The sequence below is a fragment of the Pongo abelii genome, chromosome 15, assembly GCF_028885655.2.
Source record: "Pongo abelii isolate AG06213 chromosome 15, NHGRI_mPonAbe1-v2.0_pri, whole genome shotgun sequence".
Lineage (NCBI taxonomy): Eukaryota > Metazoa > Chordata > Mammalia > Primates > Hominidae > Pongo > Pongo abelii.
The window spans coordinates 98,123,436-98,150,619 of NC_072000.2; the positions used below are offsets into that span (position 1 = coordinate 98,123,436).

The 27,184-nt window shown below is 51.1% G+C and overlaps 1 protein-coding gene across 4 annotated transcripts in view; it reads right to left on the reverse strand.

Moving 5' to 3' along the window:
• The window catches only part of PRIMA1 (proline rich membrane anchor 1), a 74,818-nt gene that overhangs the window by 37,862 nt on the left and 9,772 nt on the right, over positions 1 to 27,184 (reverse strand). For all 4 annotated transcript variants that reach the window (XM_054530446.2, XM_054530445.2, XM_024231740.3 and 1 more), the window contains exon 3: positions 27,006 to 27,141. In XM_054530446.2, coding sequence (XP_054386421.2) covers positions 27,006 to 27,141 — 136 coding nt within the window. The remainder of the gene's footprint in view (positions 1 to 27,005; positions 27,142 to 27,184) is intronic.

Here is a 27,184-nt window from a genome sequence, read left to right on the forward strand (position 1 = left end):
GAATCTAAAAAGTACTAAGTACTCACTATATCTTCCTGAAAATAACAAGCAGAGGGCTGCCCCGGCTCCAGCCTCCTCAATGGGCAGTTGGGCCACTGTGGTGAAACAGGGTCAGGCCCCAGGCCCATGAGAACTCCACCAGTGCAATATCCAACGACAATTTCTGTGACACTGGCTTGTCCAAGGATAGGGCACACCGAGACCTGGGCAGGTTTGGCAGCCAGCTCCTGCCTGGAAATTGAGTTCTCTGTCTGGACAAGCAGCCCAGTCTGAAGATCTGGGGCATACAACCTGGGTTATGGCACTGTCATCGAAGCCCTTTGGACATCTGCAAGTCACTTCACCTCTCTGGACATCAAATGCCCATCTGTCCAATGGGAGTGGTGACCTTGGGCTAGGGCAGGGGTCCTCAACATCGACATCGTGGACAATTTGGACTGGATAGTTCTTTATGGTCGGGGCTGTCCTGTGCACCGTAGGGTGCCTCGCAGCATCCCTGGCCTCTACCCATCACATGCCAGTGGTACCCCTCCCCCAGCTGTGATGACCAGATGTCCCCTGGGAAACTAAGAGAGCCACAGGGCTGGAAGATGCCCAGGGCTCTTTCCTGGCTTCTGCACTTGGTGGAGACTGATGTGTCCAACACAGGCACAGCCAACAGTGCCTGACTCGGCCTCCCAAGTGCACTGCACCAATCCCAGCCAATTGAAGGAGTTAAAGTGGATGGCCTTCCAGCTGGGACATTCTGAGATTCCAAGCCAACTGCCTTCAGGATGACCCCTGGCTACTCAGAGGCTGTGCAGTGGAACTGTCTGTAACAGGGTCCAAGAAGAAGCCAAGGCATTATTTCCAAGGCATCCATAATTCTCTCTGCCAAGTTCAGAGACAATGGGCCTTTGCCACCCACGGTCCAGTTCATTCTAAATCTGAGAACAAGGAACCCATTCACTCTTGGGAGGGGCAGATGGTACAGGGATAGGGGGTGGGCCAACATCTCTTCCAGGAAATGGTGGCCTCTGGCCTTCTCTGATTGCTGGCAGGGATAACACAGAAACTTAGGAGCAGGGAGCAGGCACTGCTTCTATGGCCTTATTTTTCTCTGGTGGAAGCAGGGGGCAAAAACCAATGGATGTTGCTCACTGACCCAGCTAGCACAACCTTGCCATCTTTCCCAGGCAGAAGGCCCGACAACAGAGCTTTCCAAAGGCCACTGGAGACCCACCCTTGCCTAAATGGAGAGATGATGCCGCCCCCTTTGTGGAGAGGACTCCTTTGATAACGGAAGGAAGGTGTAGGTGAGCAGGGCAACTTTGACCTATTCCAGGCAGAACAGCTCCCAGTTAAAGTGCACGCTGCCAAACCCCAGGAAACACGAAATCCCACAATGTGAACCAGGAACAGCCTTTCCTTTCATAACAGATGCTATGATGGCGATTTACACAGAGTCATGGGCACCATTGCTTATGTTCATGCAAAAGGCCACCCCTCTGGGCTGGGCCTGCTGGGCTGTCTCTGAGTCTTCGCTACGGTTTGTTTGTTACTTGCCATCTGCTGGCAAATGAGCAAATGCTTAAGGTTTCAGAAAATTTTATGGAGGAAAATATTTATATTAAAGAATGTTCAATTGCTTAATAAAAATGTGACGATAAGAGTTGCTAAGCACTTGTCATGCACCTTGCCCAGGTGACATCTGATTTAAGTCTCCTGATCCATCAGGAGATGGGGGTGTCACTGTCCCCATTTACTGAAGTGAGAACAAGCTCAATGAAGAGAGGTCAATTGTGGAGTTGGGATTCTGGGACAATCTGACCCCAAAGTCCATCTTCTTTCTATCACGTCCCACTGCAAACCAGGCAGAGACCACTGCTATTAGATTTTTTAGCAGCAGCGCCTTGGTCCAGCATGAGAACAGATTTTAACATTGCCTAGGGGGGCCATGGGGGGCCTTGACTTCTGTCCTCTGGTCCCCGTCTTCTCCAGCCCTCTATCCATCCCTCCCAAGGGCAGACAGCAAGACTAAACTCAACCAAAGAGACTGTGATAGGTGAGCAAGACCAGAGAGGGCAAAGTTGGCCACACCCACACCTTGGATCATAGGAGAGAGGGAAAAGGGAACCAAACTTCTCGGCAAGGGAGAAATGTATATCATTTTCAGGACGAGTTCTTCCCCTTTAATTCCTTACAGTCACGAGCTCCCTGAGCACATTATTTCAAAATCCAGTGGACATCGAGCCCCTCAAGAACCCAGTCACTGCCATCCACTCTTTATTTTTCATGACAGCCGGCCACACAGGTCACCATAATGGACTGTTCCATCACCTTCCTTTGACAGGGACATGAATGGGGTCTCAGAGGTGAGGGCTGCCTCATACAGACAGGGTGACGCTTCAGAAACCAGCCACATCCACCTGCTTTAGAAAACCAAAGTTACCAGAAGCAAGTGCCACAGCAGCTGAGGCCTTTGGGAAGGCACGGCTGGCTTGGCTCTTCACCAGGAAGTGAGGTGGGGTCTCGAAAGCTCTCTGGGAACTGACATTCCCAATTCTGGACTCTCCTGAACCATAAAATATAACCAATAACCTGGAAGGTTCTAGAAACATCCAGAAGCTGGTCAGTGGGAAAAAAAACCCCAAGGCCTAAGGGTTAGCTCAGGTGCTCCCTCCCCAGAGGCAATCATTGGAAGAGGTAACCGATTCCCATGTATCTTTCAAGATGATATGTGTGTGTATATATATATACGTATCCCAAGTGCGAGCACCCTGCACACACCGGGATGCTATGACTGTGAGATGCAGTGCATTCCACTTGTTACATGTGGCAACGCTTTCACATCGGTGTGATGGGGGCCACCTTTCTTTTTTTTAAGAGCTGAATGGATGTACCACAATTTATCTCACCAGTTCAGGAGAGGCTGTTTTTCAGATGTAGGACTCCAACCCTTTATTGGTAATTTCCTAACCCAAAAGGCAGTTTGATGCCAAAACTAACTGAGTAGGAAAACCAGAGCCGAGGGAATGGGGTTCTTTGTGGTCTTGGTTCATCTCACTTAGTGTGAATGGCCACATATTTCACTAGAGAAATATCGTTGGGCGCTGGACTGCCTGGTGGTGTTACTTCATCTATGGTCTATACATGGTACTACTTTGCTAAAATTTGAAATATTCCAATTTCCACAACACATCCAGACAAGGCATGTACAGACCTTTTCCATTACTTCTGGTAGCTGGGGACATGGAAAACCAGACATGATGGGCTCCTGTGGCCTTGGACCTTGGCCCAAATCCACTGTGGAGACGATTCAGCATCCCTCCCACCCCCCAGAGCCAACCCACAAGGGTAATGAGAACCCAGCATTGTACCCACGAGTGCCTGGCGAGCTGAGGAAGGGCTCTCCATGCACGCCAGAGAGCAGAGATTACTCCAGCACTTCCGTGGCCCCACTCTTCCCCACCCGAAGCTCTTCTCCCACATGCAGCCGCCTCTTCTCTCCTTCTCTCTGTCCCTAGCCCCGTGCTGTCTGCAATCCAGCTTGAGAGCCCTGTGAGATGCCAATTTTTAAAAGACAATAGAGAAATCTGGATTTTTTTTTAAGTCTGGGTCTTGCTATGTTGTCCAGGCTGGTCAACTCCTGGCCTCAAGCGATCCTCCAGCCTTGGCCACCCAAAGCATTGAGATTCCAGGTGTGAGCCACCTTGCCTGGCCTAAAATAAGAAATATCTTTGATGTTAAATACCATTTCTTTTATTTTTTTAAACACTGGGCATGGCTCATTAGTGCAGTATCTAATGGCTGGCACTGCTGGACTTCTGAGGAGCAGTGACCCAGGCCATGGCCTCAGACATGGATTGGTTTTAATCTGTCTTTCTGGGAATAAAGGAGGGAAATGAAGCTGTCATCCTAAAAAATGGAAAGTAAAAAATAAATGCAGCCTTCTTAGGTCCTGGGGCTGTCCTCTGCCTCTCCCTGGCTTGCCCGGGCATCCTACCCGAGGGTGGACAGGAGGAAAGGCCCTACAGCTCCCGGCCCTGAACCCCGCCCCCGCCCCGGCCCTATCTATGCTCTTCCCCACAAATCAATCAGTCCCATGCCTTCAAGTCCCAGCCAGATGCCAACTACTCTCATGTGTACAGCATCGGCCCCAGTACGTCCCCCAGCCCCCTGACTTCCATATCCAGCTGCGACTCAGCGTCTCCACTGGGGTGGTCCACAGGCTGGCTCTGGGTTTCCCTGTCTAAAACCAAACTTCATCCTTCCCCTGCCCCGCTCCTCCCCCAATCCTCCATTCACCCAGCTAGCTGCTCAGTTCAGGAACCTGGGTCTTTTGGATAAGCCTTCCCTTAGCCCTCCCTCTGTTCAATCTAGCAGCAAGTCCCCTTCAAACGTGTCCTCCACAGCAGCCTCCGTGCTAGTCTCTCTGCCTGGCCCCCACGGTACCCAGGGGGTTCTTTGTAAAGTGAAGTGAGATCCTATTACATTCACGCTCAGTGTCTTTCAAAGGCTTCTTACCAGAGGTAGAAGAAAACCCAACCTTTTTATCATGGCCTTTGTGAAATATTTCTCCCATTTGGGTCACTCAGGTCTAAACCCTTGTAGGGAAGAATCTAGAAAGTTTCCAAGCAGTGACAGAACTGTCAGAGCCAGCACACAGTGGGAACACTTCCAAGTGGGGATGGAGAAATTGTGAGACGTGGGTTTAAAAAAAGGAAGGAAGGAAGGAAGGAAAGGAGTCCTCTTACTTAATGGCTGCCCCTCTGATACGGCCGCACTTGAGAACCGTCAGCCACCACCACCAGCTCGAGCTCACACTCCCGCCGATCTGTTCCCTTCTCTATGGACACGTCAGAGCCGGCTAATCCCACAGGGTTTAAGTGGCCCACAGAAAGCATCTCAGATTAGTTGAATAAAAAGATAAACTGCTTTGCTGCTTATAAGGCCCAGAATGTTCTCAGAGATGAGAAAAAAATCCTTCATGTATTTCTGACTGTGAAGGAGTCCAGGGTTCCGGCCTGGGGTGGGGGCTGGAGGGAGGGGGCTTCGCCCAGCAATTGGTCTGTGGTTGTGACAGCTGGCCTCTTCCTTGCGTGGAGTCATTCAAGCTCTCTTGAGTCTGTGCAGTGGGCTGAGCGGTGGGCTTTGTCTTGGTGGGAACATAAGTTTAGTGGAAATGGGGAAAAAAGGAATGAAGGGGGAGGAAACAGAGGGAAATATTTTAAAATCTCAAAAGCAGGAAGATAAACCTGGTAGCTCTTAATGCCATTCGATTCTGCTATGTTTAGGCCAAGAACTTGAAGAGAACCTTGTGTGTGAAGGAGGGGAGCCTCTCCTCATTTCTAAGAGGAACACATGACGGACACTGTTGGTGTCCACCCTCAGGTTCCCTTCGTGGGGAGCTGATGATGCTTTGATGGGGGGCCTAGGAGGCTGCTCTTGGCCTCAAGGCAGAACTTCCTGTGTGAGGCTACTCACTCCAGAGCTCCCGTGGGCTCCCATGGAACATTCCAGCTGAAACCATGCCCTGGCTTGCTCCTTCTCTTTCCCGTCCTGCCTCCCTCGCCTCGTTACAGCTTCCTCCTGGGTGCACCCGTCTCAGCTCAGCTTACTCGGCTCTGCCACTAGGGAACCAACCAAAGACAGGACGGCCAATGAAGTCTTGACAAACATCAAGTCTTTAAAGACACCGCCTAAATATGAGCAACTGACCACATAAGATTACAAAAAAGTTCCAGTGAAATATTGACATTCGGCCGGGTGTGGTGGCTCAGGCCTGTAATCCTAGCACTTTGGGAGGCCGAGGCAAGCAGATCACTCGAGGTCAGGAGTTCAAGACCAGCCTGGACAACATGGCAAAACCCCATCTCTACTAAAAATACAAAAATTATTTTTAATTTTTGTATTTAAATGGTGGTGCACACTTGTAATCCCAGCTACTTGGGAGGCTGAGGCAGGAAAATTGCTTGAACCTGGGAGGTGGAGGTTGCAGTGAGCCAAGATTGTGCCACTGCACTCCAGCTTGGGCAACAGAGCAAGACTCTCAAAAAAAAAAAGAAAAAAGAAAGAAAGAAATAATTGACATTCAAAAACAAAGAGTAGAACAAAAGCCCTGATGAAGGACACAGACACTCTTGTCTTCCAGCCACTTAGAATGTCAGTAGCCACCAATGTGGAGTCCCTGGATCAATTCAATGTGCCACCAATTTCGTAAGTGTACCACGAGCAAACCATTGTGCAATGGACTCTGTGGGGTGGGTTCAGGGATGACAGGGGCCCACTGTCTACCCTCCAGGGGCTTGCATGTTGGTGGGGTCATCAAAGACCACCAAAGACAATCGGCAATGCTACCTGCCCGCTCTCTGTGGGCTTGGCCTGGGTTTCGAATATTTTGCATCTCTCTGTTGTTGGCAAGTAGTAGGTGTTCAGTAAATGGTTCACAAATGAATCTGGAATAGCCCAAAACTATCATACAGCAGTGAAACAGAACCATCAAAACAGACAGCTGTCGCTTTCCACGATAGCAACGGGGGTCACTGAATTTTCCAAAAATGGAAAGAATCAACTCTCCGCAGGGCAGGAGGTTAGGACTTGAAGTCTGGCTGCTTGGAAAGAAGGCTTGAGGGCAAAGCAGTTTCTCAGCGGGTCTCTATTGGCTTATGGGGAGGAACTATTCTCTGTTGTATGAAACTGTCCCTGCAGTTGCATGACATTTCTCATCCCTAGCTCCTGCCCAGTAAATGCCAGTAGTGCTTACTCCCTAGACACTGTGGCAACCCAAACCTAGACACCCCCATTTCCAAATGCATCCTAGGGGGTGTTTCTACCCCTGACTGAAAACCACTGGTGGGATAAAATCAGCTCAAGGTGAGAAAGGGAAGGAGAGCGAAGGGCGCCGCGGGGGGCAGTCCATGCATATACGTGTGTGCATGTGCGTGTGTGTGTGTGCATGTGTGCGTGTGCCTGTGCATGTGTGCGTGTGTGCATGTGTGTGCGCATGTGCGTGTGTGTGCGCGTGCGTGTGTGTCTGTGCATGTGCGTGCATGTGTATGTGTGTGCGTGTGTGTGCGTGTATGTGTGCGTGTGTGTGCCTGTGCATGTGTGTGCGTGTGTGCGTGTGTGTGCATGTGCGTGTGTGTGCGCATGTGTGTATGTGCGTGTGTGTGTGTCCATGTGCGTGTGTGTGCGTGTGCATGTGCGTGTGTGTGCGTGTCCATGTGCGTGTGTGTGCGTGTGTCCATGTGCGTGTGTGCATGTGCGTGCGCGCGCTTGTGCATGTGTGTGCGTGTGTGTGCGTGTGTGTGCGTGTGTGCATGTGCATGTGTGTGCGTGTGTGCATGTGCATGTGTGTGCGTGTGTGTGTGTGCATGTGTATGTGTGTGTGCATGCATGTGTATGTGTGTGTGCATGCACGTGGGAGGATTCACGTCAACTTGCAAAAAAGGCAGCATGAGGGAGAGGGCTAGAGAGGGAGGGGAGGGAGAGGAGAAAGAACACCTGTGATGAGAAGCCTCCCTGAGTGTTCCAGGACGCTTTGCATTTCCAGCACAGACAGAGCTTAGAATCTCCTCAGCCCAGCCATTCTCCTGGTGCAATGAGAAGGCAAGTGGCAGCTCTGTCCCCGGGAGCCCCACAGACCAGTGAGAGCAACCAGTGGGGAGGGGGAGGTGTCCCTGGCAGAGGAGCTTCTAGGAAGGATGTGGTGTTCACCACCCTGCCCTGCTTGGCAGAGGCCCCGGCCTGGACATCACAGTCTGGAAGCTTCCCAGACAGGCTGGCCCGAGACACTTGAACCTTTACTGGGCGCCTCCTCCAGGGGCCGAAGGGCAGCACAGATGCCACAGCCAGGTCACAGCCAGTGCTGACAAGCTGCAGGAAGGCCCTTGCCACAGGGCAACAGCCGCCGTCCCCAAGGGCTGCCTGACCATATTTAGACAGGAGCAGACGGAGAGGCAGCATAAATCAAGCCCTACAGCCTGGGCTGCCAGGGGGAACCAAACAAGGCAACGTCTTGGTTGCCACAGTGAGGAACCGAACACAGACACACACATGAGCGGGGAACTCGGCCTCCTTCCCGTCTCCGTGAGATTCATCGTCCTACCTCGACTAACTCAGCTGCTCAAAAACCTTTAGATCTTCCAGAATCACAGTGATACTCCTCTGCCCATCCACCCTGAGACAGTTCCCACTCCTGTTACCTCCCCTAAGTGGGACTGTACTGAGGTTCCCCAAAACCTCCTATACCACCCGCCTTTGTGAATGCCATTTCTCCTACCTGGAGCATCTCCTCCACCCACCCTTCCACCCCTCCCTACACTGCTCTTCAGAGTCCTAACTTTCTCGGAGGCAGAGTTTAGTGCCACCTCCTCCAGGCAGCCATCCCTGATGGCTCACCGCCCATCTATAGCACTTGGTGCCCATTGAATTCCCTGCTGGCTGACAGCTTCTTATCCCCTCTCCCCTGGCTGGTGAGCTCCACCAGAGCAGGGAGCAGCTCTCACTCATCCCTCGGCTGCCCCACCCAGCACCTGGTACACAGGAGGTGCTCAGTACACACTAGCTGGGTCAATCAATGGCCTTGCTGACAGATGGCCCCAGGGCCACCAAACTCTTAGCAAACACTTGTTAGCATCAATTTCTCATCTTCCTTCACACTACATCTGGCACCTATCACCTCTCTTCCCCTCCATTGCTGCCCCAGTCCAGCCCACCACTTCTATCGCCTTGACAACATCTATAGCTTCTTGACTGGTGTGTTCCCAGCCCTCTTACTACCCCCACCCCAATCTATTCTCCACTCAAGATGCCAATGATTGTCTTAAGAAGCAAATCTGTAAGTGTCATCCGTATGGTCACAATCTCTTCAACAGTTTTCCATAGCACTTGAAAAAAAAAACCCATCTCTGACTGGGCGCAGTGGCTCACGCCTATAATCCCAGAACTTTGGGAGGCCAAGGCGGGTGGATCACTTGAGGCTAGGAGTTCGACATCAGTCTGGCCAACATGGCGAAACCCTGTCTCTACTAAAAATACAAAAAAAAAATTAGCTGGGCATGGTGGCATGCACCTGTAATCTCACCTATTCTGGAGGCTGAGGCATGAGAATTGATTGAACCCAGGAGGCAGAAGTTGCAGTGAGCGGAGATTGCACCACTGCAGTCCAGCTTGGGCAACAGAGCGAGACTCTGTCTCAAAAACAAAAACAAAAAACCCACCTCTGTCCTGTGTAAGCTATGGTTTATAAAGCCCTGCATGATTTGGGGACTAACCTCCCCAGTCTCATTTATACCACTGTCCCTCGTGGTCACTGTGCCCAGCTGTGTGACCTTCTCTGGGTTTCTCAGACCCGGATGGTCTGGGAAACCACAGGGCCTTTGTATGTGCTGTTCCCTCTGCCTGGAATGCTCTTCCTCGTCTTCATGGGGCTAATTCCTTCTCCTCCTTCCAATATCAGCCAGCTCAAAGAGAGACCTTCCTGGACATGCCTTCTCTATGGAAGGTAGGGCCCTCTCTGTAGTCTCTCTTCCTGCCCCAGAATCATCCCTATATCCCCAGCTCCCCACCCTCTCCCACAGTATCTGGCCCACAGTCGGTGTTCAACAGATGTTCACTGAGTGAATGAATGATTGAACGGACCTCATGACCACCTGCAGTGACCTCCCGCTGGACACCCAGATTCCATTTCTTGGTTCTTAACTATGAAAATTAGAAGAGCTTTGGGCTGTGCACTTTTTTAGCAGAAACCAAGAGTGGCTCTTGCCTCCCAGCATATTTCACCTCTTTCTGATTTTCTGTTTCATTTGTCAGCACTGATTTCCTTAGGAGAGCCCTCTCACGGTATTGCTTACAGACTCTCACTGTTGTTCTGTATCCACAGAAACAACCTCCCTCGATGGTCAGAGGGGCCTTGCCCTGGGCCAGGGCTTGGGTGGTAATGTGGAAGCCCAAGAGGCAGCTTGGGGACATGCCAGTCCTGGGACCCTGTGGGAAGCAGGTGGGGCTGGCCCAGCCTTCCCAGCCCAATCCAGCACTTCCTGACAGTGACGAAGCACTCTTGACTTCGCACCAAGAAGCCCTGATGTGATAGAGCTCATCTCCCACCTGGCAGATGCATAAACTATTCCCCTCCCCTTTTAATTGCACCAGTAGCCAGTCATTTACAGGCGGCCTCATCAAATCCCTGCTGGGATTGGAGCTGTTGCTCAGTGGGCTGGCTGGGAGATGAAATCAGATGGCCTCGTCCTGGCTCCAGCACAGCCCCCACCCCCCAATCCCAGGCCCACTCCAGGGAAAAGGGTCCAGCTATCTTCTCTGTGCCCTGTCCTGGTCCCCCGGGACACCACCCATCAGAACCAGGCTGACTCAGAAGTACAGTAGGCTCCCATCTGGAACCCAACCATTCTCATGTCCCCCCTGGTGCCACCTGGTCCCGGTGGCTGTCACCTGTCCCCCAAGTCACTGTGGCAGGCTTGTAATTGGTCTCCCTGCTCCTGCCCTGACCCCCACAGTCTCATCTCAGCACAGAGCCAGAGTGTCCAATGAGGAGTGAGTCAGATCGTTCCTGTCCTCAGCCCTACCTTACACAGGTTCCCCACTTCACACCGATTCAAGAAACACCCTCCGTGGGCCTGTAGGCCCCACTCCATCTGCTTCTTCCACCCTTGTCTCCTGTCCCTGCGCCCAACTTCACTCCAGCCACACAGGCCTCTTGCTGCTCCTCCACCCCAGGCCTCAGCCCTGGCTGTCCTCTCTGCTGGGACAGTCTCCTCAGGTGCCAGGCTGCATTGGTCCTCAACTCCGCCAACCTCCACTCAGATGCCACCCTCTCTTCAGATTGCCACCTGGCCCGACCCCAACTTGTTCTGCTGCATGCTTTCTTTTTCCCACAGCACTTGCTGCCTCCAGCACACTGGCTAGCTTGCAGGGCTAGCATATCCATGGCTTTCTGGTCCCTCTGCCCCCTGCCAGCATATGAGCTCAGGATCTATTTTGTTCCATAGTGTATTGCAGGCTCCTAGGATACAGAAATGCTCAAGAAATGTTTGACTGAATAAAAGTCTGCCCCCCCAGCATTGCCCCCTTCCTCCCGAGCCTCAGCTTCCAGCATCCTGGGGACTCTGCCTCTAAACCCCCCATCAGCACACACACCTTTGACAGCACTGGGGTTCCCTGGTCATCTCTGGCCACACCCATGCTGCTCCCTGACCTTTGCTCATGCCATTGCCCACCCTGGGAGGCTAGCTCACCCTTCTGAGGCTGAGCTCATCTCTCCCCACCTTCCAGGCCTGCAGTGAGCTCTGCCTCCTCCCTGAAGCCTCCCTGGACTATTGAAGCTCACACCACCGATTGTCTTCCATAGCCCCCAGCCGAAGCAGCCATTTGTTTCAGAGCTGGCTGCTCCCTCCTCCTTCCTTCCACTCCACTCTGCAGCTTGCAGGCGCCAGGCCTAGAGGAGGGTCGAGGGAGGAGCGGGTAAAGGGGTAGTGGGGGTGGGGGTGGGGTGGATCCGTGCCCCATCTGCTAATCAGTGAGCACTTCCAGTCCTCAGCTCCTTCCCTTGGCTCACAAGGTCCAAGCACAGTTTTTGGCTCTTCTCCTTCCCTCTGGTCCTCTGCTGGCTCAGTCCCCACTGTCTCTTCTCCCGCCCCATGTTCTCCCCAGTGATCTCTGATGGCTTTGGAGCCATAGCACTAGTGCCTCCACCCCACATCCTTGGGGCTAGCCCGGGCCTCTGCCCTCAACTGCAGAGGCACCAGCCAATGCCTCCTCTGCTGTCTCATGGCACCTCCAACGCCTTGTGACAAAGCCTGGGACTCGGGATCTCCATGTGTCACATTCTTCCTCAGAGAGAGGCATCCGATCAGACACTGGCACCCAGCGGTCCTCCTCCCTCATCCCATGTCTGGTCCGTCACTTAGTCCTGAAGGTTCTCAAACTCCCACCTTTCTAACCCCCCAGCCACTGCCTGGCCCAAGCCGCCGTTCCCTGCGTGGAGACTGCGTCCAGAATCTGCAGGCTGCCGGGCTCGGCCCATCCTCACCCCTCTGGCTCATCTCTCAGAGGGCAGACCAAGCTCTCTGGCCTCCAACCTGCAGGTCCCTCTGTGGAAGCACCGCCCGTCTTCCCCTCCCTGACCCCCACCTTCAGCTGAAGAATCGTCTCCCATCCTAGCCCAGCCAGCACCTCCTCCAGGACCCCTGCCCTGGTTGGACACCTCTCCTCTCAGTCAACCCCTCCCTGGGGATTGTTTAGCCTGCAATTCCTGCATGTTCTGCCCCCCCGCCCTGAAAGCTGTCCACAGGCATCTCAAACTCCATATGAGAAAAAACAGAACCCTAATCTTCCCCCGTGAACTCTCCCTGCGGGTTCACCACGTCTTCTCCACTGCGTCATCCTCAGTCTGTGACCACAATGTAGTGCTTGGCACACTCAGTGCTCTATAAATATTTGTTGAATGAATAAATGTTTGTGAGTGATTTACTGCTCCTTAAATATATAATTTAGGTCTCCCTATGATAGGAGAGCCCTTGCTGAAATGCTGATGCACTTTTTTGAGCAGGAGAGAGAGGTGTGGACTCCTAGCTAGAGCTGCAGAGGGGAGAGAGGCATCCAGGGTGAGCAGGTGTCAGGTCACCCATGGCAGTCACAGCGGAAAAAGGCGATCGCCCGTAGCAGATGCTGCTGGTGCCTTCCAGCCACATATCTCTGCCTAGGAAAGTGACTCTCACGTTTCCTGGACCAGCTCTTAACTGTTCCTGGTGGGAGGCAGTGCATATATGCCCTGGCTCCTGCAAGATGGGGTAACTCTCAGGCATGTATGCACCATTTCCCAGAGCTCCTGGGGGAATTGAGCTGGGGTTATTGGCTTGACATAACACCCTTTACTGGCTACTGTACCTTCCCTGTTGAGTCCACCCCACCCCCCTTTTGGTGTTTTCTGGGATCACCTCTTAAATAAGCACTAGTACTTAAATCCTTGTCTCAGCATCTGTTCCTGGAGAAACGAAAACCGAGACATGGCCCCAAATGCTCCCAGGCAAATGGCAGGCTCTTACAAAATGTAAGCTCCCTCCCTACTTCCTTTCTCTTCCAGAGTTGATCTTTCATCATTGTCATCCAGCCATGCATGCATTCATTTATGCAAACACTCAGCATGCACTTTCCATGTGTCCAGCCCTGTGCTGCCGCTGAGGACACAGAGGCATAAACAGTTCCTGTCCTCAGGGATCGGATCAGACACTTAATAGGTCAGACTGGTTGCTTTGTCCTGGACACAAGTGGGGCATCCTAGATGAATTTCATAATAACACGAGCTAACTAACCTTGGCAGAGTGGCCACCCTGTACTGGACACTATTGTAAGCACTGAACATATTATTCCTTTTGACCCTCTCATCAGCCCGAGGAGGAAAAGGAGGTCTACACGAGGGCAAAGCTCCTTTCTGAGGCCACACAGCTACAGCATGGCACCTGGGTTCCAAATCACTTGAATTTGGGGAAAGAAAGTGCAGGTGTTAGCTGCTGAATCAGGACCGTGGGAATAAGCTTACAAGTGAAAGTATCCTTGCTTCAAATTATGTCCCTTAGACATTCTTCCTCTCCCTCGTAATGATCAGTCACTTTGGGGAAACCAAGTCAACACTGAAGACCTCCAATCCTACCACCCCCAGTTCTCAGGACCCTCGTGCTCCATCCCTGCAGCCCCCTAAAGGCCAGCTGAAAGTTCTCTTCCCCAGAAATTATGCCTTCTAAGTAATTTATTTTACTTGATGATTTTCTAATTTGCCTTAATCGATAATATATAAAATGAGGGTAGTGACCTAAAACTGAACCCAACATGAAGCTGCTAAGAAAAGAAGAAGCCAAAAGTCCCTTGCACACAGGGCCACACATTTTTCTCCACCTTTCCAGGTAGCATCCAAGAGGGAGCCAGGCCACTTACACAAGGCACAGTGGCTGTAGATTTTTTTAAAGACCAGTTTTTCAGAAGATGCTCATCTACTCTTGACACTAAGGTAGTAAACCAGTGCCTCCTCATGGTTCAATGAAATGAACAGGTCCTCAAAGCACCCTTGCCTGAGACATGGCTCAGGGCATCTATTGTGCTTGGGTAACAGCAGAGACAAAGAAAACAAGACCCAGATTCCAAAGACCTGGGTCTGGGTCCCAGAGCCTTCCCTTGGTGGTGGCCTTGAGCAAGTCATTTGGCCCTTCTGAGTGTGAGTCGCCTCAGGGTCAGGTGTGCTGGGAGAGATGGATGATTGGATGACAAGAAGCCAGCCTCTAGCCTCCAGGAGCCAGCATCAGGTGATACCCAAGGAATTCTTGGTTCCCCTCAAGGCCAGCATCTCTCCCACCCAAGTGAGTTTGCCACTGCCCGCTGCAGACACATCCATGATTTCAACCACGGGACAGAGCTGGGTGCAGCAATGGCAGGAGCCTCAATCTAGTCATCACTGCATCCTGGGGCCTCACATGCAGCATGACACAGAGAATTCAACAAACCTTTGATAAACAAATTGCAGATGCTCCTCAGCCCTGAAGGTGAATGAATCCACTTATATCCCCACACCCAGCAAAGACCCCTTGCAGACATCCACTTTAATATTTTCCCATGAACAGCAAAACCAAAACAATCAAAACCAGTGACTGGGTTTCATGCCCTCAGTGTGCATGGCCAAGTCAAGTTCTGCAACTCAAGAAGAAGAAATGAAGAAGGAAAATAAGATACAAGCTGATTAACTGATAAGGACCATATCTTCTTTATTTTCATCTCTACCCAGTGCCTGGGACACAGCGGAAGGATTGAATGAAGGAATGAACAAATGAACAAATGACACGGCATCAAGTCCTGGAGCCCACTGATGGGCAGAGTGGCCTACAAGACTTGAACCAACCTCATGTCGCCATGACCAACATCTGCAATAATTGACAAGATCCTCTGGGCAGAGAAAGTTGTGCCAAAGAGAGAGGAAGGCCTTGAAGGGGGTGGGCAGACCAAGAAGGTGATACTGATCAGAAATCGCAAACATCACAACAGCTACATTTATTAAGAACGATGTATGCCAAGCCCTGGGCTAACTAACTAATATCTCTATCTCAGTGAATATTCAAAACAACCCTACTGAGTAAGTGGTGGGCTGACTCCCATTTTACAGATCAGGAAGTTGAGGTTAGTCAAGTTAAGAGGCTTTCCCAAGGTCACAAGGTTCTAACTAGGTGAGTCTCACTGTGGACCCTGCTGCTGGAGAGAGGAGGAGCAGGGAAAGGGATGGGAAGTTAGAGAATGCCCTGCACTATCAGGTCCCAGAGCCCAGAACCAGGGGGTGGGGCCCTGGTCAGGAGCAAAGGGTTGGCTGACCCTTCAGCAAACTCATGCCAAGGTGAATGTCAACTCACTGTTCCTGCATCACAGCCGATGCTGGGAATCGCAGAACAACGCCATCCTGAGACCAGAGTTCCAGGGGTGCTGGAGCTAGCCCTTGAGCCCAAAGGTGGGGACTTTTAGCCAGGATCACACTCTCCATCCTGCAGAATCTCCTGCCATTATGGCGCCACACCCTCCGAGCACCTGCCTCATGCTAGGCGGCAGGCTGACCCTACACACCCACCCCTCCTCCATTCTGCCTGGAGACAGCGAGGAAGGAGTCATCATCCCCACTAGGAGATCAGAAAACTGAAGCTTGGACTGCCGTGCTCACCTGCCTCTGAACACTCAGGTTCATATGAAATGTCCAGAACAGGCAAATCCATGGAGGCAGGCGGAAGATCAGTGGTTGCAGGGGATGGTAGGTATGGGTTTCTTTTAGGGATGAGGAATATGATCTGGAACGAGACGGCGGTGATGATTGCAAACACTGTGAATATACTAAAGACCTTTTACATTGTATGTTTTTAAATGGTCAAAATGGTGAATTCTACGTTGTATGAATTTTACCTCAACAACAAAAAAATCTTTTTTTTAAAAAAAGCACCCAGGAAGCTTATGCCGGGCCTGGATGCGGCCTCTTGAAGAGACATGTGTCCCTCTTTCCACCTCAATGTTCAGTCCAGACTCCACATAAGACAAAGAATTCCTGGAGGGCAGGATTGAGTTTGGCCTAAACCCTGCAAACATATTAGTGGCCGTGTTGGCAGCAGGGGGCCACGGAGAAGGTGCACTGTCGTCCCCACCTCTTTGCCTGCAACTCCCCCAGTCTTTTGGGTCTAAGTTCCATCACACCTCACCTGTTCCTATTTTGATACAGGTCGCTTTGTGCCACTGGTTTTAGCCAAAGGTCTCAACCTTGATTCATGCGAGTATCACCTGGGGCAGCTTTAAACTCCCGTCTAGGGTGGGCCTGGGTATCAGGTATTTTTAAAGCCCCCAGGTGTTGTCAACATGCAACCAGGGCTCAAGTGTCCAACTAGAGGCAGGGGTCCGAGGGCAGGGCTGTGTTGAATTCACCTTTGTAGTCCCAGAACCTGCCATGGCACAACCTTGGTAAATGTTCAATAAATCAATAAGTAAAGGTTTGTTGAGTAAATTAAAATATGTATAAACTTGCACGCTTTGATTATGTGCTGGACACAAATAAATAAACAGAAGACTGAAACAATTCCTTTTACTGCATTGGGAGAGGAAAATTCAGTACTTAAAAAAGATATGATCCCCCTTTTTTTTTTTTGAGATGGAGTCTCACTCTGTCGCCCAGGCTGGAGTGCAGTGGTGCGATCTTGGCTCACTGCGACCTCCATCTCCGTGGTTCAAGTGATTCTCCTGCCTCAGACTCCTGAGTAGCTGAGATTACAGGTGTGCACCACCACAACCGGCTAAAGATCACTTTTTTAAAAGGCCAGCGATTCTAGAGGCTCTTACGGATCTCAAGCTCGCCTGGAGATAGGAGTCATGTTCATACCTGCATTGTGCTTTGTACAGAGGGGAGTTGCAAGGCAGAGTCAGCCCATTTTATGGATGAGGGAGCTGAGGCCAGTTTGGATACGAACTTTGCTCAAGCAAGGGTTATATAGTGACGACAGATCTCATTTACTGTGAGTGGACGATGTTCCAGGGCTGGGCCAGGACCTCTCATGTGTGATTTGCACAACCCACTTTGGAGGACGGGAAAACTGAAGCTCAGAGAGGCTGAGTGACCAGCACACATCTGGAAAGAGAGAGCCTGGCCTGGCCTCCAGGCCCTCCTCCTTGCAGACCAGGCAAGCAGATCACAGGGCAGCAAAAGATGAACATTCAACACCCCGAGGCCGGAATCAATGGCAACAGTGAGCTGGGCATGAACACAGCCCTTGAAGCAGGAGACATTCAAAGTGACATGGCCCGTGTTTGATGCCCACAGTCCCTCGTCACAGGCTCACACTGCGTCCAGCCAAGGGCTAGGGCAGCGGCATTCATGAGGTTTCATAAGGAGCCTGTCACCTGCAGGGAAGGCGGGTCACGGGGACTGGCTTCACTTGCTGTGCCTGTCGCTCAGCTTTTCGGCCCAGAAGGCCTGGACCTCCTCTTTTGTTAGTCGGAAACTCATCACAACTTGGAGGAAACTCTGGTTTGCACCAGCAGCAGGGACTTCATTTTATGATGATGAAGCCTAGTTAAACCTTGGATTCTTGCGAATGTCCCAGAGCCTGGGTCCTTCTGATGGCAGTAGCTAAAACACCCTGACGGTGGGGGCGGGGAAATTGAGCCACCGCCTTCCTGGCACCACCTGAGTCTGCTTCATCATCCCATTCATGAGATCACAGATGTCAGGAGGACCAAGGAGAGGGAGCGCCGAGTGACATCTGGTGGCTTCTTCCATGCAGTCATTCCTCAAAACCTAGCAGCATTCTTGCTTCTGCTCTCCCCCTACAACCACAGCCATCACTGAGTGAGTCCCTGCTGCAGAATGATCTTAACTCAGACCAGGGCATGACACCTCCTCCTGCTTCCATCCCGGATCCAGCCTACCACCATCATCTCTCCCTGCACCGTCACTCGCCTGTCCCATGGCAACAGCCTCCTCACTGGGCTCCCAGCCTCCACTCTTCCCCTTCCTTCCATTCTCCAGAGTCAGTCTTTGTAAAGTGCACATGAGGGCATGCCACACCCCCTACTCAAAACCCACTGGCTTCTGGCTGCACTTCAGATAAAATCCAAACTCCTTCTCTAGCCTCCACAGCCCTGTGCGGTCCGGACACTGCCTCCCTGTGGGCTCACCTCCTGCAGTCCTCCCTCGTAGCAGGCAGCAGCCACACTGGCCCTTTACACACCCCGAGTGCTTCTCCACACGAGGACCTTGCACATGCTGTTCCCTCTGATGAGAAAGCTCCTCCCCTAGATCTTCCTCCACCAGCCAGTCCCTTTCGGTCAGCTCTCAGCTTAAATGCCATGTCGGGTCCACATAACCTAGGCAGCCACCCAGTTACTTCTATCAAATCGGATGATTTTGTCTCTTTGTAGCACTTTATCTTCCATTTTTCCTGTGATAGTTTTGGTTTGTTTATTTCCTATACCACCATCCCATGTCCCCTCCCGTGTACACACAGAGCTATCGATCTACAAGCTCTGTGACTGCAGGGCCCTTCTGTTCTGTCCACCACTAGATTCCCAGCACCTAGTACCTAGTGCCTGGCATATAGTACATATTCAAAAATATCTGTAAGATAAGTGAATTAGTAGCTACCGAGGACTCATGACATGCCAGGTAGGTGCTAAAGATCTGGGGCTATCACTGAAGACCCAGCAGACACTGGACAATTGTGTACGTCTAACAAAGGATCAAGCATTGGTCAAGTCATTAATTACATATTTAAAAGGTGGAATAACTGCTACAAAGGAAAATAAATTCAAAGTGAGTGCATGTATGTGTGTGTGTGCATGTATGTGTGTGTGTGCATGTATGTGTGTGTGTGTGCATGGATGTGTGTGTGCATGGATGTGTGTACATGTGCGTGTGTGTGCATGTACGTGTGTGTGCATGTGTGTGTGCATGTGCATGTGTGTGTGCACGTGTGTGTGTGTGTGCATGTATGTGTGTATGCATGTGGATGCAGGGCGATATGGTTTCCAAATATAAGCAACTCCTCTTACACTGCTCCATCAGGGGTGGTGTCTAATTCCCCACTGTTTGAATATGAGCCAGCCCTGGTTGCTTGATTCTAAAAAACAGAATGCAGTGGAAGTGATGCTGGGTGACTTCTTCAACTGCAACATCAAAAGGGATACAGCTCCCATCAGCCTCTCAGCCTTCAAATTCAGCCACCATGTTGTAAGGAAGCCCAGTTCACGAGGCGGCATCACATGGAGTGTTAGAGTGAACAGCTCCAGCTGAGGACCCAATCTACAGCCAACATTGACCACCAGACACAGGAGAGGAAGCCTTTATGGTGGCCCCAGCCCTGGCTGACAGACTATCGGTGCATGAAAGACCCCAAGCAGGGACCTCCAGGTGGAGCCAGTCAACTCCTGTAGCAGCAAGAGAAAGAAAATATGTTGGTGTTGTAGCTTTTGGAGTAGTTTGTTCTGCAGCCGTAAATGACCAGAACAGGGACTGGTGTGACATTTGTGGAAGTCAGGGAAGGTCTTCCTGAAGAAAGAAAGGGAATCTGAGCTGAGATCAGCATGAGTTAGGTTCCACTTCGAGGAGGAGGCTGGTGGACAGAAGGACTATATATGCAAAGGCTCCAAGACAGGAAGGAGTGAGGCCCAGGGAAGGAAAGGAAAGGGGGGTCCCTGAAGCTGCCTCTCAGGAGTGGAGGAAAGATTTAGGCAGAGGCTACAGCAGGAAGTAATTAGATAGCCTTGAATAACCTCCCTTCCTCTCCAGCTGGGCAGCCTAGAATAAGTAAATCACCCTCTCTGAACCTCTAAGCTCCTCATAAAAATTGGCAATAATACCACCTATTACAAAGAAGGGTTTGAAGATTAAATGAGATGAGGAGAGTAGAGCTTCTCTCCAACAGTACCGGAAACTAAGTAATCGTTTCTTTCTAGTGTCCTGGGTGAGTAAAAAGGAAGCATCTTAGAACTTCCACAGTCCCATTTGTCTCTTTCTCTGTTGTAACTTGGCCTTTGGCACATAGGAGAGGAACTAGGTGACCCTATTCCTGGCTCCATCACTGTTGTGTGACCTTTGAGGAGTCACTTAACCTCCTTCCCATCTTTCCAAGAACAAAATAAATGCCCCAATAAAATCTCTATCAGTGCTTTGAACTCCTTCAAGACAGGCACTATGGAAATGCAGGCTCACGCCTCTGTTCTGCCACAGCTATTTTTGGCCCCATCAGCCTTGGAAGCAGGTCTCACAGAGGGCGTGTGTGTGCTTTGCTTGAGGGCTGGTACACCTCTCCTTCCGTGGCCTCCGCCATCTGAGTCACAGGCGGGGACGGGCAGCCCATGGCTGACATTTACAAAGCAAGCCAGGTCCTGGGCTCTGGTGGCTGCTGAAGGCTTTTTGTTCAGGCCACAAGCAGGCCTCTAGCTCTGCCAGGGTTCATGCCCACCCAAGCCTTCCAGAAATACCTTCACCAGGGGCACTCCGTTGACACTGAGGATCACATGCCTGGCAAGGGCTGCCCCAGAAGAGACACAGGTGGGACTCTGAAAATCTTTTCTTTCCTGTTGAAGATCCAGGAGAGTCTACACCTCCTTCAAGAGCCCATCTCATCCTCAGAGTGTCTAATCTGATGCTCCTATCTCAGCAGAGAGATGCTGGAACCCTGCAGAAGCAACTCCCAATCTGAAGGTTAGTGACCTATTCTCATTTCTACTGCTTGCTTTAGAATTATTTATGAGCTGCCATTTATTGCATGTTAACTGGGTTCCAGGCTCTGTGCTGTGTTAGTTTTAGGGCATCAAATCCTTCCAACTACCCATGTGCAGCAGGTGGGGTTGTTAACTCCATTCCACACATTTGGAAATTGGGGCTCCAAGCAGTTAAGGATTCCTTGCCCAAATCACTTAGCTAATGAACAAGGGTTGGACCTCAGGTCTAGAGGGCAGGAAGCCAGGCTCTGAGCCACCGCGCTACATAACACCACTTTTGAGCACAAAGTTTCTGCCCAGGACGGCCTGGATAATTTCTAACCTTCATGACAATTCCTCTGCAGGTAGGAATCATATGAGAAAACTGAGGCTCTGAGAGGATGTGACATGGCCAGAGTCTGAGCTAGGAGTGAAAGGGCTGGGGCTGGCCCCAGAGCCCGTTGCTGAGATTGTCATTCTCTAGGGCACAGGTTCTCAAAGTGCGCTCCTACGACCGACAGTGTCAGCATCACCTGAGAACGGAACTGAAATGGAGGTCCTCGCGCCCCACCCCAGACCTACCGAGTCAGGAATTCTGGGGTTGAGCTCCAGTGATCTGTGACTAAACAAGCTCTCCAGGCGTTTCTGATACAAGCTCAAGTTGGAGAACCCCTGGTCGAGTGCCCAGACTCAAAGTGAGGGTTGTGGGCAGAGCCTGAAAAACCCAAGGGAAGAAAGTGGAGATGTTGCTTGAGAACCTTCTGCTTCACTAGATCCCTTTCCATGCTCTTTCTCCAATAGCAGGTAGGGCGCAGGGTAGGGCTGCTGGGAGCAGGGCACAGATCTGGGCCCGCCACAGAGGAATAGGAGGCCACGCTGCCCTCTCCAGCAATGAAGTGGGGGAGGGAAGTCAGGACTCTCAAAAGATTCATGGTGGCTGGGCACAGTGGCTCACGACCGTAATCCCAGCACTTTGGGAGGCTGAGGCAGGCAGATCACCTGAGGTCGGGAGTTTGAGACCAGCCTGATCAACATGGTGAAATCCTGTCTCTAATAAAAATACAAAACTTAGCCAGGTGTGGCGGCTCACGCCTGTAATCCCAGCTGCTCGGGAGGCTGAGGCAGGAGAATCACTTGAACCCAGGAGGCAGAGACTGCAGTGAGCCGAAATCACGCCACTGCACTTCAGCCTGGGCGACAGAGAGAGACTCCGTCCCAAAAAAAAAAGAAAAAAAAACATAGCAAATTAGAACAAAACAAACACCCCCAAAATAAACATAACAAAAAACAACTTGAAAAACCACTCTTGCCGTTGCCAGAAGAAGGGTGGCCCAGCAGTAGGGTGACCCGCTGTTCCAGTTTGTCCAGGACTGAGGGGTTTCCTGGGGCACAGGACTTTTGGGGCTAAAACCTAGAGAGGCCTGGGCCAGCCAGGACAAGCGGGTCACCCCGAGGCGCAGGGCAGCAGCAGGTGCTGTCTGGATGAAGAGCATCGCCAGCCTGGCCATGTGAAGGACGCCCTGCAAACGTTCCTGGTCATTACTTCTAGGGGGCACTTCACAGGCCTGCACGAATAGGTGTTTCTCTCTCCCCTCTTTTTCCCTTTATCCCAGACACACACACCAAAGCTCAACACAACTGTGGTTCAACGTCACTTCAGCAGGGAGCCTCCTGCCTGATCCTTGGGCTGCTAATTCTGGGTGTCTGCTTTGGGCCGCTCCCTCTCCTTCATGGCCGGTCCAGCCTCCCTCTGCTCCCAGCTGTCCCATTCACCTGGGAATTCTCTCAAGTCTTCCCAAATCTGTCCTCCCTGCCCCTTTTGGAATTATGTATCCCCTTCCCAATAGTACCTCTTTATCTCCTAAGTCTGGCTTGCACTCACAGGCTGCTCTTCATCAGAACGCTTTCCACAGGATGATTACAGCAATGGATACCTGTCTAGTTTTCAAAAATACTTCTCACTTTCAGGAACCCTCAAGTCAACCCCATGGGGTGGGTGTAGCCCATGACCTATTTTATAGAGGAAGAAACTGAGGCTTAGGTTAACCGGCTCTCTTAAAATCACGAAGAGGAAAGAGCACGGCTAGCACGCCAACATAGGCTAAAGAAAGGCTCATGGAATCGGCCTCTTATGCCAAGTCCTTGTTCTTTCATGACCTGGGCCCTGCTGATGTGGACAAGTCCCTGTGTGGCTCCGTATCCCTCAGGGTGCCCAACGCAGGGATGGACCTAGAACAGGTGCCTGGCAAATGCTCGCGAAGTGAATGAGAGGCCCTTGTGAGTGGCAAGAATGCAAAGGACATCAGATGAGCAAATGGGACAAGGACTGGCACATGCCTTGAGCCAGTGAATCCAGAGAGATGGCAGGAAGGGACACTCCTGTGAACACCTTCTGCAAATGACAGTCCACTGGACCATGAACTCCATGAGGGCAGGAGCTGTCTGCTGCTCACTGCTGGCTCCCGGGCCCTGGCACCATGCCCCACATTTGGAGCTCAGTGGACATCTGTTGAGTGAGAGCTCAGGCTCCACAGCATTGAAGCCTTGTGCCCTCTGGGAGACACGAATTCCTTCAGGGTTATATAGCAGGCACTTGTTTTTTTTGTTTTTGTTTTTGCTGTTGTTGTTGTTTTTGAGGCAGAGTTACGCTCTTATTGCCCAGGCTGGAGTGCAATGGCGCAATCTTGGCTCACCGCAACCTCCGCCTCCGTATTTTATGATTGGCAGAAGTTGTGGGTGTGGCCATAGCTCTGACATTTATTGGGCACTACTTGTGTGCAGGGTTCTGGGCTGAGCTCAAGGAGGACCAAGAGAATGAATAAATCACATTCTCCACCACTGGTCTAATCCACATTACATGCCTGAGGCACTCCATGGCTATGGTAGACATTCCCTGCCCTCCCGGCCTTGTAAGCCATGTTATTATTTTTGGGTTATAGCCCTTCTATTCGGATTCTCCTTTGGGAAACCACCTCTCCCTGAGTCTCTATCCACACATCCCAACTTCAGGGGTGGTCACGTGGCCCGGCCTGACCAACCAGCATATTCTATCCCATAAGCCACCATGATTGGTCCACAGGTGGGCACATGACCCAAGCTAGTCCAGCGAAAGTCAGCCTCAGGACTTCCCTCGGACTATTGGGAAACAGAAGGTCTCTTCCTAGGGAGATTACTGACTGTAAGGATGATGGAATGCTGGAGCCTGGAGCTACAGGAACTGAGCCAGCCTGAGAGAAAAGGCAACCCGGGAGAAATCAGGAGAGAGCGACAGAGACAGAGACAGAAATCCAATACCGTCATCATTTGAGACCATGGATTCAGCAGATCTGCTGCCTGGATATCCTGATACATGAGCCCACAAGCTAACATCTTTCTCCCTAGTTTTTGTATTGCTTAAACCACTTCAAGATGTGTGTTTGCTACTTGAAACTGAAAAAGTCCTGCCATACAGAGCTCTCCTCTCTTACTCTCCTCTCCCAAGAAGCACCTTCAGTCCCAAAACTCAACATGAGTTCTCTCCTCTGTACTCAACCAAGCACTCTCCTCTAGCCTCCTCCCATCTCCGTAGCCCCCAGCCTGGTTTCAGGCCCTCTTGGATGGTCTGGGGTCTGAATGATCTCAAGAGACCCCCACCTGACTCCAGTCTGCCAGCTCAACCCCAATCCACTCCAATCCAACCCACGTTGTCAAAACAGTTGATCTTTCTGAAACAGACAATATAGGCTCATGTCACTTCCCCACTTAACACCTTTGTAGGCTCATCACTGCCCAGAGCAGTTTCCTAAAGCACTGGGTCCATGTCCCTGCAGTTATGAGAGCTGATTTCAGATGGTGTAAGGACCCAGCACTCAAACACATTAAAACCTGTAATAAGAAACTTAAGCTCCTTTTGATTCACTTACAGACTTTCCAGTTACTTTACAGAGAAGGTCTCAGCACTGTGCCACCATGGCTTTGACATCTCTCTACCACTTACTTCTCTCCCTTTTTAACAAATAGAGAGAAAGTCTCAAGCTCAGAATCTTCCAGAGAAAGATGGAATTTTAAAAGCTTGGTTTGCTTCCACTGCATTTATTATTATGGTCACTTTCCATTTATGCAAGTGGTACTAGTTTCTCATTTAGAGTAGTTTTGTAAAGTTAAGGAAATTAATTTGTATACACACAAAATTGAGTTTATTTAAAGAAAAAAATAAGGCAAATAAGAGATGGTACTTTGATATGCGTGAATGTAGATCATTGTTTGGCAAACAATGACCCATAGGATGAAATGCGATCTGCTCAGCTAGGCACACAGACCCTTCTAGGTCCTCCTCCTTGGCCACCCTTTCAAGCCACTGAAGGGCTTGTGACTCTCAAGAGGAGTCTCACAGAGCCATACCTCCAAGCCTTTGTCCATGTGCTTCCTTCTGCCTGGATGCCCTTGTCCCCCAACCTGCTTAGCAACCTGGAACAACCCCATTCATTCTTTTTTTTTGAGATGGAGTCTCACTCTGTGGCCCAGGCTGGAGTGTAGTGGCGCGATCTTGGCTCACTGCAACCTCCGCCTCCGGGGTTCAAGCAATTCTCCTGCCTCAGCCTCCAGAGTAGCTGGAATTACAGGCGCCTGCCACCACGCCTGGCTAATTTTTGTATTTTTAGTAGAGACGGGGTTTCACCATGTTGGCCAGGCTGGTCTCGAACTCCTGACCTCATGATCCACCCACCTCAGCCTCCCAAAGTGCTGGGGTTACAGGCATGAGCCACCATGCCCAGCCAATTCCATTTATTCTTAAAGACCCCTGTCAATGCTAGTTACTGGGGCTACTGTTTTGCTTAACTATTCAGGTATTTCCAGTGTACCTGGCAAACCATTTCTGTGTTCTCTCAGGCCACTCTTTGTGGGTTGCTGACAGGATGGCCTTCCCTGCAAGGGCTGAGATTCCAGAAGGCCAGGACGGTCCTTCTCCTCTGTCTGATACAGATGCTCAGTGAGCACAAGATGACCTGAAGGGACCCTAGCTGGGAGATGTGGATCATCAAATACAAACCACTGGGAGACTACGTGCCATGGGGCCCAAAATGTGGGAGAGTGAGGAATTCTAAAGGAAGGGAGAGGAGTGATCTCCAAGGGTAGGTGCAGGCCCAGGGATTCTTTCAGGAGAGAGGAAGCCAGTGAGCATCCCGGGATAGAAGGATCTGGCAGAGGCCTGGAGCAGAGGGCCTGGCAGGCCTAGGTTCTCAACTGTAACTTGCATTTGAATCACCTCAGAACTTGTAATTGGGACGATTCCCAAGTCCCACCCCAAAAACTCTGGCTCAGTGGGTTTGAAGTGGGCCCATGAAGATGCATTTTAAAACAAATGCTTTGGGTTATGCTGAAGCAGGTCATTTGAGGGCCAGGCTTTGAGAAGCAACGGGCCACAGAGTGTCAGGGAAGGATGGAGATATATAGAGGCCTCACAGTCAAAATGCAGAAGTTCACACAAATTGCAAAGATCCTCCAGAACATTGCATCACTGACTGGGGACCAAGAGGCTGGAAACGCAGCCTACCAGAGAACAAGCTTTGTGCCAAGGTTATTGAAGATACATCCCAAATAATTCCATGGAGATGTGTTTAATGAGGTAGATACGGACATGATCATGGGCATCCTATAGGCGGGAACTTGAATGAACCATGTGAAATACAGAACCTCCTTTGGAGAGACCTTATCAAGTAGCAATTGTAAACAGGGAACTTTACCATGTAGAGGTCAGGGCTGAGGCCATTTCTGGCTAAAGAAACGCTCCTTTGTTTGAACAACAGCACAATCAAATTGTTCAGAGATGAAATCGTCCAAGGCAAGCAAGTCACAGAGAGGTTTTAGCAGAATTTGGTGCACATAGCTGAATGGCATCTTGTAACTTTGCTCCCAGAGCACTGACTTTGGTTGTACCCTAACTGCCTCCTTAAATGTAAATTATAATAGAGAAATAGAACTGTGTGTTGGGGGAGGGTGGCTATTTAAGACCAGTCCCCAGCAGCTGCCCCCTTTAAAGATCTGGCCTTCGGAACAATCCAGGCCAAGTCACTCATCAAATGGAGATTGACTTTTATCTGATTAACTGATGGAGAAACATCCTTCTCCATCTTGCAGGAGCATGCTGTGGGAAAGACGTTTTGCAGACTGGAGGGGAAAGTTGGGCCTTGGCTTCCCTCCTGCTTGGCCAGTGGAAAATTACCAAGGAGGCAGGGCTGCCCTCGGCCATGCTCAGTGGATCTTCGTGGGCCCAGGAAAACACAAAGAGAAACCCGAAAATGGAGTGAGCCATTACTTACCTGGGGCGGAGAGGAGTCTGGGAGGCGGCGGGGGTGGGGGCGGCGGGGGCAGCGGGGGAGGGGGCCGGCACTGGCAGACGTGTCGGCAGCTGTCAGTCACTTTGGAGCAGGACTTCTGGGGCTCACCGTGCGTCACCTGTACACATGGGCACATGTACCCAAGAGAGAGAGAAGACCAT